Source organism: Xiphias gladius, chromosome 15 (genome assembly GCF_016859285.1).
Source record: "Xiphias gladius isolate SHS-SW01 ecotype Sanya breed wild chromosome 15, ASM1685928v1, whole genome shotgun sequence".
NCBI classification, from domain to species: Eukaryota; Metazoa; Chordata; class Actinopteri; order Istiophoriformes; family Xiphiidae; genus Xiphias; species Xiphias gladius.
The window spans coordinates 22737078-22749732 of NC_053414.1; the positions used below are offsets into that span (position 1 = coordinate 22737078).

A 12655-nucleotide genomic window follows, 5' to 3' on the forward strand; every position below is an offset into this window, starting at 1 on the left:
CACAGTACATCACACTGTCACTGCATCAAACACATGTAACCAACATCTTAACACTCTTGACATCACATTAACCACGTAAAACACAGCTTAAGCCTAGACCAGCTGACTTATTCTCCTATGGGAATATAATCAAAAGCTTAGTGACCATACCAACACATAACATCTCCCTGGTCTAAAGCAGCTAGCGAAACGAATCAGACGCTGCCACTCTACCTACTGACGTCAGGATGGGTGAATCATATTTCACTCGCGGATCATTTATCTGGTGATTATGAATAATTGAAGGTAGGTAATTATCACCCCTCGCCTCCCTTCTGCTTGCCCGGTGCTTGCCTCTCGCTCTCGCTAAGAGGCTGAGCCTGGAATCTCTACTATTAGGGACCTATACATAGCCAGACCCCCTGCTGATGGGATGGGAGCCACTTGCTCATCCTCACCCTGACAGTGATAGAATTCAAGCCCTAACTTAATAATCACTGACAGTCTAGCTCTTTCGATTTATGTAACCAACTAATTTCAAATCCTAACTACAAATTTAGAGTAAATCCTTACTATGTAACAGACAGTGTCCGCCCCTGACATCATGTATCTTGTATCCGTTTTTCAGCCTGCCCGTGTCCATTCCTGTCATACATTCTTGAGCGGGCCTTGCCCTTTCCAAGACAAGAGGGGATTGTATTAACAGTGATTATCACCATGCAGTAACATAAATTCCTTGTCAGTAATACTTAGTTTACCATAGACATACAGTAATACATACACACACACAGAGAAGAAACACAAGTACGCATGCATATGCAACACTAACAGACATAAAAATGCATTCATACAGATGCAGACGAATCCCAAAACTCTTTAAAGAATGATTTTAGTCACAATATCTGCTTGAGCTGCTCAACTAAAATCACATTCAGTATGTGAATTTGTGATTGTTACGGCCAAACGAAGCTATAGAAAGACTACTGAAATGTATTAAATGTACATAAAATGCAAAAGGAGTACTTTTTTGTTAAAAATTTGTTTAGATGGACGTGTGAAAAATTATTATGTGAATTTGACTGCTGACTGTCCCCTCTGAGCCACCACTCAGAGGGGACAGCAGTCATTAGACAGTGTTGCCAAACCCACAGATTATATCCAAACAGAATCTTGGTGTGCAGATAAAGGGGATGCTTCTTTTTTGTATGGCCTGCCTGACAAAACAATAACCGCCATGAATTACTTGGCGTGATAGAATGTCTTTCAAAAGCTGATGTTCCTCTGGGACTGAAATAGATGGAAACAAATAGCTCTATGGAAGGCAGATAATTTTACTTTGTTAAAGCAATATCATTTGACGATGATCCTTCTGTGTGTGTGTGCGCGCTGCACCTGTCTGGGACAAAGGTACGGTAAATTTGATTTCCTGTTGTCTGGCCCTCTCACCATGTGGACGAAAGCAAGATGCCTTCGGGGTGAGCACACGTGCCACAATCTCCCCTGACCTCAGCTGTTGGTCCCGGCCTAACAGAGCAGAGCAGGCAGGCTGCGTGGGACTTAAAACAGGAGGTGGGTTTATGTGTCATTTAGACACCTCTGCTCTCCTACTGTTAAACCTGTAGGGCAACATGCATTCAGTACATTCTCCAAATTCATAGCTGTAGCGGCTCATTGAACTCTGTGTGTGATGTGTGACCTTGTGCTGATGGCTGACGTAGCCCTGTGGCAGGGCGATATCGAAACAAAGATTTACTTCTATTTATAAGGAAAACTGGAAGATATAGCAAGATAATTCTGACTTATTATTAATGATACTACAGTCTATCCAACTTTCTCGTTTCAAATAGCAACTTACTTACAGGTCAAACCTAGCTAATCATCAACTGCCATGTCTTAAAGGGTGACACACACAGCTGAAACATTAACTGCAACATTGAATAAATTTAGCTCATTCATTTAGCTCATTTATTTTATACAAGAGATACGCTGAAAACAAGCACATCATAAAGATATCTAAATTCGAGTTCATTTGGTCACGCTGCATAGTTGAGGTGTCCCCCACGGCAAATGTTCCTTTTGATTTGCAAAGGATTTGTCCATTAAGTCTCAATTATACTTTTCACATACTCGTAGTTACAAGAGTTCGAGAAGAGCTATGTGATGGAAATTTTGTAATCTGCACTTGTCCGTGTAGAGCCCTATTACTGTGTCAGTTTTGGAAAAAAGTTTTTTTTTTTTAAATGTCAGAATGAGCTTTTGCACACTGTCTTGAGTGTCAAAAAAAGCAACATTTTATGAGGCATACAAAGTGTCTCTGTTGAACAAATACCTATAAACGGCCAGGAGCAGAGGCCTCCTACTCATGTCGGCCTTGTCAGAAGAAAATAGCTCTGCAGCTGCAGTATTGACAAGATCCTAAAACTGTATCTGACTCACTTGTGACTCATGAAACCAAATGTGGGGATTAATTATGCTGAATTCAAAGTGCTCACGTAACCAAACCCACCAACACACAACTATTACCTACAGTACCTGATCAACAAAAAAAGTCAAGAGGACATTTTTGAGAAAGCATGTTTTATTTCTGCTAAATAGTTGTTCCTTAAATATGTGTACATTATTTTTTCAAGTCACAGTGACAGATCTGCCCGTTCCAGTTTGAGGGAAGGAACACAGGATTTACTTATTTAAAACACTATCCCCTTTACAAATAAACAAGAAGCCTGAGAAGGAGGTTCCCGATGAAGAATGGGATAACTGATCTAGACTACGTGAACATAACATCATGTATAAATCTTCCAATCCAGCTTTTATTTCAGTTACTAACTCTATTTATTCAAGAAAATAATATATATTATCCAGAATATACAGTGTTACATTCTAACCATGGGATTACAGTCACCGACACTGCAGACCTCTTCGCTGTGCGAAACCGCCAAAACAGCAAGGGGGAAGATTAGTCCTTGCTGCCCCAGGGTATCCCTGCCTTTTGACTCAACAGCAGACAGTAATCTTACCGAAACATGAAGCTTGGTTTGCGTAGCTTGGTTCTAACAATTAATGAAATGATCCATCGGTTAAAAATGGTAAGTATTTATGTGATCATGGGAGGGAATGGTTTGAAAAAACGATGACATGTTACAGTACAATCATCGATAACATCACAACTTTAAACCATAATTGCCTTGCAATAACAAATGCGAAAAAAAAAAAAAAATCAGTTGGGACCTCATATCATTTCTAGACATAGACAAGGTTAATTGTATAGCAAGTTCCTCTAAAACTTTTTTTTTATAAAATATGGTATCATGTCCCTGAGAACTGAAATACTACATGGATGTCATTTCCCCTTCCATCTCCCAAAAAATCATCCAGTTAGAAAATGATGTACCATATGCAGAGATTTTTTACTATTGTAATGTGTGAGAAAATCACTGATGATCAGGGCTGTCATTATGTAGATTTGGAATCAATAAATTCAAGTGTAAGATGTATATAATTCTCATATATTCACATTAAATATATACACACACACACACACAGAAACACATGAAAACACAAACATAAACACAAACTCGGTCACTATGTACACCCAAAGAGAATTTTAGGTCTTTAATCTAAAATATTTCACACTTGCATCTTTGTTTCATTTTAATACGAGTCTTTTAGCCTGCACCTAATATTTCCCAAAGGGTAGCGCACTTCATTAGTTTCATATGAACAACCTTTTAAATTTAGATTGTGTTTACACCGAGACCTTTAAACTCTGCCAGCTCATATATTTAAGCATTAAGAACTGGAAAGGCAGTGATGAAGAGCTGATCCAAAGGGACTTGATTGATCGTCTCATGTAATTTGAACTAAGGTCAACTGCTGCTTAATGTTTCAGGGAGTCAAAGTTAAAGTTAATTCTTTGTCCTCATAGCCATAACTATACTTTTTACTTCTAAAAGTAGATGGAAAGAAAATACTGTTTGCAGTCATTGATTTGATTCACCAGCTGGAAATGTCCACAGCTGTACTGCCAAATGATTTCAATGCAAGTAAAACTCCCGTCTGACGGATATTGAAGTCATTGACAATTTCGAGCCATATACTGACAAAACTAACGCTGTGGATAGTCTAACTGTCTCGCTTAATAATCTTGCTTGTGTGGTAGCCAGTCATAGAGCAGAGGACAGTGCTATAGAATTACAGTCATTACAGTTTCAAGAGGAAATTGTGTGTATGGTACATGGTAATGTGTAGCTGATAGAACATGACATTTACAAGAGTTCACTGGCATTAATAGATATAACTGACCAGCCATTTGTTTCATCTGTATGCCAGTTTATTGCCGTTACCGAAGACACCGGGCAACTGTGATCAAGCCATACAAATTACAAATCACAGCTTCTGAATGTATTTAATATTGCACAAGGTGACATTTTTTTTCTGCATCAAATCAGAGGGGCCATCAGACGCCTTGAGTCACATTACAGCTTCATTTATAGCAGCCCCAGAACTAAACCCTGAAACTGTGATGATTTCAGGATTAACTGGTGTATCCCACTCAAGCCTGTCCAAGTTATGTGCAAATCTCATAGCTAAATATATACAGATGGAAATATTTGACAACGCTCTTTTCTTATTGCTATCTTCTAATGTTGATACAGTGTATAAAGACATTTAAGCCTTTTTAACTCAGTCCATTCCCATTCTTTCAGATAGTTAGCCCTGCTAAGTCTACCAACTCAACACCTGTAAACCCTTTTCCTCTAGGACATAATACTCAATGCTGCAGGATGAGAAACACTGAAAACATCTACAGTACTGGTAGATATCTGATGTTTACTGATAAAATCTGAAATCACAAGGTTGCAAAATCTAAGGAAGCCAAATGCAAAACTGATCTTACTGAATTGATATAAACGCGACTGTTGCAGACTGACTGACTGAGCGATGAAGTTACACCACTGGTCAGCCGGTCGAGGGTTGGAGTTTCCCCGTTGGCCACTGTGCTTTTAAAATGAATTGGAACAGTTTCTATCGCGTCACCAGGGGGGTGTTTAGAGGCAGTATTACCAACTTAGTTCTAGATTTAATGACTATTCAGACCCCTTAGCAACTCCTTTTCGAAAAAGCACCTAGCAACAAATCTAGCGACTTTTTGGACAAACCTTAGCTACTTTCCGTAGAAGAGAGTCCCCAGTATTGCACTGTGAGTGCAAGGTTGGGCTTCCTCTCCGCAAAAACACGTACAAGTAAATATAGTTAAAACCATAGCAGAGCCATTGTCTTTAACCTATGTTTCTGGTGATACTGTCAGATGACGTTGCGGTTATAAAATCAAGATTTTAGCAGTTGCAGAGCAGCAGCTTGGAAATGGCTTGGAAGTGACTGCTGGTTAACATGTAGTCTTAATGGGCCACGTTTCAGTCACTATTTCAGAATTTCATCCGTTTTTTGACAACAGAAACAGAAAAACATGTAAATGAGAGCAGCTTTATTTTTAATTAGGCTGTATTCAATTTCTGTATATGTGAGCACAGATAGTAGGACTGAAGCAAACAGATAAAGGGCTGAAACCGGCTGAATGCAAATATGACCCAATGACTTAATGATTATGCTGATTAGCATATTACATCAGGCTTTAGCTACTTTCCATTGAAAGTTTACAACGGTAGTTTACAGCGGTTCCTCAACAGTTTTTAACTAAATTCGTCAATTTCACACATGGACCATATGCGGTCCAGCCATGTACTAGGTTTTGACCTTGTCTTGTTGATGTATGCATTAATACAACAGATAAACCGAAACCAACCAAACGATCTAAGTAGAAGGGTCACAGCACCATTAAAGCTGCAGTAGCCAAGATTTCTATATGAAAATGTACCTTCTCTTAATAGTTTAACAGCCTCGAGTCATCTTGGGGCGGCAAACCCAAGATGACTCGAGGCTGTTGAGCTTTGTACACCTGGATTTGGGAATTGTCCACTTTGTCATTATGGGGTTTTGAGCGTAGATTGATGATTGAAAAAAGCTATTTAAACGATTTTCGCCTCACTTTGAAAAAAAGTGAAGGGATCTGAATACTTTCTGAATGCACTGTATAGACAGTGAGGTTTATGAACCTCACACCAGAATTTCATTTGTGCAAATAAGGCAAGTTTTACTGTGTCTAAGTTACAGGTAATCGGGCAGTCTTCTTCTCACTGCACCACATTGTGATTTAGGCTGATATCATGGATGTGTTTTACCTAATCACACCATGCTGATTTAATGATCTGAATACAGGGTGCACACCTAGACTTGACTTATGTCACCACGAAAGTGGTCGCCAGCATGGACATGGCAACTATGAGGCCTCCGAGGTCCCTGGCTGGTGCCATGCAACTGTCAGCCATTTAACATCAAGATTAGCCACAGTTGCTGCCACATGTCAACACAGCAATGAACACATGCTTAGGGTGGTGTTTGGGGAGGGAGATTGTCAGGTGGTGAACCAATAAATATAAAATTCCTGTAAACAACAGGGAGAAAAATTTTCTCACCTATAAGTAAGGCCAGGAGACAACTAATCTACTGCCCATCGTAGATAGTTGTACTGATGAGAACTGTCGCTGAGGAAGAGATAACATCTAGTCCATGGGGTATTGGGGATTTTATGTTAATACTCCAAAATCCTGCTAATGGTGTTTTAAAAATACCTTTTGTAGGAGTTAATAAACACACTGAGTATTGTCTATACACTCTTTCCTTTTCATACAACCTGTGGCCTGTATGGATAAACTATGCACCACTGTTGGGTTGTGGGAATTAAAAAAAAAATTTCTGTGTCCTTATCTGAAATAACAATATAATATACTCATGGCATTTATCTTGCTCAGTGTTGTTCAAACAAATGCCAGGGATTTCAAAGGAGTCCCCCATTGTCACAGAGTTGTAAAGCCAGCTCACTAATCAATCGTCACATCTAAGTCCAGACAAGCATTCGAGCAGAGCCATATGAGGTGTGGGAAAGCCTGCCAGATTAGCCCTTGTTAATGACCTTTGGTGGGATAGAACTGAAACTCTCACTTCACCAATCAGGTTAAGTTACCTATCGAACTTTGTTCGAATATTTTGAAAGATTTAACCACATACTCAACCAGACAGACAGAGATAGGTGGGCAGATGTATGAATCAATATGGGGCAGAAAATTCTGAAAATCAGTTTCTTCTTCTTCTTTTGTGTAATATGACCATAACTCAGTCATTACTTAACTGTGCTGATGGTTTTGAAATCGGCCGGAGACATAGAAGTGCTTTGAAATAACAAGCAGTTTTTACAACTAGCCACAAAAATAAAAGGCAACATAAGATCTGAAGGAATGATTCTGGACTGCTTTACACCAAAAGGCGCGTTTTATTATGTTGAGTGTCAGAAAGGCAATATAACAACATCTGGTGCCTTCAGGTTATGTCATGAAACATAGCTACAGCTTTGCTGGCACCACAGTTCAAGAAAGAAAATCAAACTCGTTAGCGTATAAAGCGTGACCCCAAATAAAGCAGAATAAATGACAGAAAATCCCAACTCAGTGGGATTTACCATTCCTGTGACATTTTCACACATCAGTGTACTGCTGAGGGGCTGCAGGGACTATGGTACAAGGTGAAATTTGCTCAGACAACTTTCCCTTCTGTGACATACTGCCAGAGTGATATATAGCCAGCAGGTGGGAAAGAGTAGTCGGATGAAGAAAGTGAAATAGGAAGAAGAGGGAAGGGGTGAATGCCAATGTGAAAATGATGAGACAAAACACGCTAACTATGTTTAACTAATCTCTTTGACCACAAATCTGTTGAGGTACAATCCATCACAGAGTTCTTATCACAAAACTCAAAGAAAAACAACACTATTCAACCATAACTGCAACCAACTGGATCCTTCAGTCCCATCATTATTTATCATAGCACATGTCTCTAACTATTTTTTAGATCTTGCTTGCCTGGGTCCAAAACACGGAGCTGCATTTATAAGACCAGTGGATTAACTTGTACTGACACAAATTTATGCTTTGTTTTTGTTTTTTTCTATCACGCCTTAACCTTACAAATAACAGTTTATTTTTGCACCATTTTACACCGTGGTTCACGTACTTGCAGCAAGTCAGCAAAGTTTATACACTGACATGCTACAGCAATGGCCTATGCACCAAACCCACCATAACAAAGATACATAAAAAGTCTTTATAGATAATTTTAGCTTTACCTGTTAGGACTACATTAAGAGCTGTGCTTACAGGTGTCTAACTTGTATTTTACCTCAGTAAAGTAGTACTTAAAAACAATTTCGAAAGCACTTATTTTAAATTCGAGCTGACTATGAAGGACACTCCTGATACGTTGAAAGATGTGCTGATGCAACATATGGCTCTTATCTAACACTTGAAATGTATATGTCTCATATTCTGCATTGTACTATGGATATCCAATTTACTGCAAATCACTTGCTTTCTGGAATTACATACATACAGAAATTAACTCAACAGACACCGAAGTTTGATATATTTGATGGCCTGTTCAGAGAATGACAACAAAGAACAGGTTTTTATATCACTAAAGAGTAGACCAGAAGAACTCAAGACCACTCACTACCCGTAAACAGTATAACTAAAAAGACCCTGACAGGTGTTGAGACGGCAACTGTGATTACAGATGCGAACTGTGACTCAAAAGAAACAAACAACAAGGTCTTTGTTATTCACTGAAAATGTGTGATATATATTTTAAACGAGTTTGTAATGTTTTTTGTTGGGGGGGGGGTTTGTTTAAATTTACCACTTACTAAAGTTTCTCCCATTTTTTTCCTTAACTTAGAAAGCTTGGGTTGGGCCAGGAACCATTGTTAATGTGAGCCTGGTAATATTAGATTATACAAGTAAACTTGACTTAATTAGAAAGTCAAAAGAAACAAACATCTATAATCTTTTTCACAGTATAATATTTGCATTTTGTGATCACTTACATGAAGTCCAGCTTCATTTGTAATCTATTAATTTTGGAATTTTACAATTACTTGTTAAGTAACTGGTAAGTATTAGAAAATCAAGCAGGGTCTTTAGCTAGAGGATGTTGTATGCTGTACAGATTGTAAAGCCTTTGAGGCAAATGTGTGATTTGTGATACTGAGCTATATACATAAATTTGATTTGACTAACTATATTGTAAATCTTCAGTATTGGCAATGTAAAACCAATCAATTCATTAGAGTGAAACTGTAAACTAATGACAGTATATCTATACTGTAACAGTACAGTAACTACAGTGAAATGGTCACATAAAGTATCTAAAATGATAATGACATAAACATGTAACTTTGTGTACATGGCTTTACGGCAGTTGTTTTGCAGCAGACCTTAATACAAAATTATTTCACAGAATAAATCTGATTGGCTAACACAAAATCATGGAAAACCCTGCTGGATATCATGTGGGGCAGTACATCCTTAATTCATTGATGATCTAAAATAAGCAGCCAATTCTAAATCCATGTATGAACTTTTAATTTGTTGCTTAGCAAATAATCAAATAAAATGTCGCCACCAACACATTCACACAAAACACACAATCACAATTTGCTCTAATTCATTATCACTCCTGGGTCCAATACAGTCCACTGTGCAGTATACCACATAGTAAGGCTGCAAGGGATACACTCTCTTAAATGCTGACCATTTGACATTCAGCGACAAACTACGACAAATTGCTTGCTTGTTCCCGTCACTGTTTGCTAATGTGGACAAGACGTCTAATTTAAAAAAAAAATTCAGTCCTCACTTAATACACAATACTTCAAATTCAATTCTTACAAAACATCTATTGAATACACTAAATATGGCAAAATACATTGCAGACCTAGGATTTGTTAGATAGTGTTTACGGCACTTCTTTGTGGGTTGTGGGTTTTGCGGTTTAGCTGCGAGACATGTGAAGTGTTTTAAAACGGCAGCCATGCTGAGATACAGCTATATACTGCAGCTGACAAACCGGGCCGTGACATGTTTTCACGACAGAGGCCTGACTTAAATGACTTCACCAGATGCATTTTTGTCTTAAAGACGTTACATCAGAATTTCCCATTTCTTGAAAAACACAAAATTTTAAGTCTTATACACATGATATGGTATGTCCAACATGAATTTGGTGGTTTTATGTATACAGCACATACTGAAAAACATCTTATTTTGTATACTCATTGCCTGTGTTCAACAAAGTTATACAAATTCAATTATGTACAGTGCTGTATTAAGATACTATTTATTCCCCTATAGGTAAAAATCTAAGATCAAATTTTAAGTGAGCTAACATAGCAGCAAGCAGTTCAGTTAATTATATTTAATATAATATAGTATTTAATATTATTATAAAATCATCAAACATTTTTAAACCCTTGTACCCTATAGTCTAATGTGCTGGTAGATTTTAATATTTATATGGCTTTTAATACAATAACCATAAAAATTTGATTTTATTCTTCTTTATGTTCGAAATGCATGTAACAGTTGTAAAAATAAAAAAAGATTCAACTCTACAACCTGTCCCTAATTCTTTCTGAAAACGACAAGCAAAGATTTTATTTAATGGCAGATTAAATTAGGAACATGAGTTGTTGAAATTACTGCAATTTTATATGTATATTATATACTATAACACACACACTTATATATATATATATATATATATATATATATATATATATATAATATGTGTGTGTATATGTGTATATACATTGTAATTGTAATAAAATTATCTTGATCATCTTGAACATCTGTATATGTATAACTTGTCATTTATTTAATTTTACTTTTTTAAATTAAAATATTTGAAAATGATGAGAAAGCAAAATTTTAGATAACAGAAATGATAGGTTAATGGAGTGAAGAGGGAAAAGTAAGCTTTCACTATTTTTTTTAAGTCTACACCTTATTAAAAATGAAAAATTAGTTAAAATTTTACACTTGTTGTTCATACTCTTTTTCATATGTGACTTTTTTACTTTAAGACTAACAATAGAGTTCAGAATATACGATCCCATGGTACTAGGTTAAATACTCCAGTACTTCATAGGAAATATCCAAATATTCAGTTTTGAGACAGACATCAAATTCAGACCAGACACAGTGCGGGAGATTTCATGCGGGTGGACATTCCAGCACAGATATAATTCATCTCCCAGAAACACTCCCCATCAACCCACCTACTTTTGGAAATTATAATGTATTCATGAATGGCATCCCCCTAATCCCCATGGAACAAATGAATTTTTCATACAGCCATGTGAGCACCAGGCATGTGCCTGAACTGTATATACAGTACCTTCTGGTTTTGTGGTGGACATAATCTCCTCTTACCTATGCAAGACTTCACCCGTTGTCTCACGTGGATATCCGCCACTTTGTCCTTTTCCCGTCATTTTTGAATGGCTTTTGACACTCTCAATGTTAGTTGTCCGATCCCAAGATTGCTGCATGGCAAAACAAACTCCCTAGCACCACCTGCAGCCTTAACTCCCCTAACCGCCAAAATAACCCCCCCCCCCCTTCAAAAAATAACTACCACAATCCAAAGACAGCGAATCCTGATGAGGCAACTTTCTCTAGCCTGCTCTGGTTTTCTCTCCCTTTACTACATGGACAGATGAAAGGAAGGCCAGCAGGCAGGAAGAGACTGGCTGCCGAGCACTTCAGCAGGGGCTCTTCCACAAAGCTACTCCTGATCGACAGCAGCAAAGGCAGCAAAGCCCCTTTAGCCTCTTCCTCTCCAACTGTCTTTCCCTATGAACTATTCTTTATACACCTCCAAGACTTTCCGTCCCTTCCCCTCTTCTTTCCAGTGTCAAAAAATGGGGAAATCAAAGCAGAGCCTCTTCAAAGGGAAACAAGAGGTTGACTGAGGGAAATTTAAGAGGGAATAACAGAGGAGGTGGGCTCAGGGGACCGCAGGAGGGGGTTGTGTTGAAAGGGACCAACTGGGAGTCCCTGTACGGGACAGCGCCACACAGCACAACAGGGACAAGAAAGTCCCTCCGGCCACCGCTGATTATCACCTCTACAGTCACACACAAACACACACCCAGAGACACATGCACCCTCACATAGTCTGGCCAATGAAGGGATGCAGTGGGGTTCTGGGAATGCCATCAGTCACTCAGTAGGTGTCAGGATCAATTTAGCTGCTGAATCATTGGAGGGGTCCAGTCTCCAGCGCCTGGAGCGCAGTCTCAGATTATTCACATTTTGTAATGGTCTGGCCGTCTGAGGTTTCCCGTCTGTGAGCCAAAATGTAAGGTGAGTTTGGTAATAAATCACTGTTATGGGGAAGAACAGTACTGAGTGAGAGAACATCAGCAATCCTTGACGGGTACACCACACCTCAAAAGGAAGAGACAGGGTCTAGCATCAGGCCTTTTCTTTGATTTTTAATTAGTTATTTATTTTGGTTGGAATAGGAAATTTTCATTTGGCAGGGGGATTAATATTGTGACTGGGAACGAAGACTGTTTCCAAAGGATCAGCCTGACAATCTTACTTTGACTTTCCTCTAAAGACTGATAGAATTTTAAAGAGAACATGTTTAATTTCAGAAACCTAAACTCTGTGTCCACGTAAAAAACATAATCATGTGAAACTTGGTGCTTGCTTTGATTTAA

The 12655-nt window shown here is 38.3% G+C and overlaps 1 protein-coding gene across 1 annotated transcript in view; it reads right to left on the reverse strand.

The window, feature by feature from the left end:
• rbm20 (RNA binding motif protein 20) overlaps positions 1-11921 on the reverse strand; it is a 50801-nt gene extending 38880 nt beyond the window's left edge. Inside the window, 1 exon segment of the mRNA XM_040147007.1 lies at positions 11358-11921. Within this exon segment, the coding sequence (XP_040002941.1) occupies positions 11358-11476 (119 nt within the window). The 5' untranslated portion in view covers positions 11477-11921.
• Positions 11922-12655: the final 734 nt, after the last annotated feature.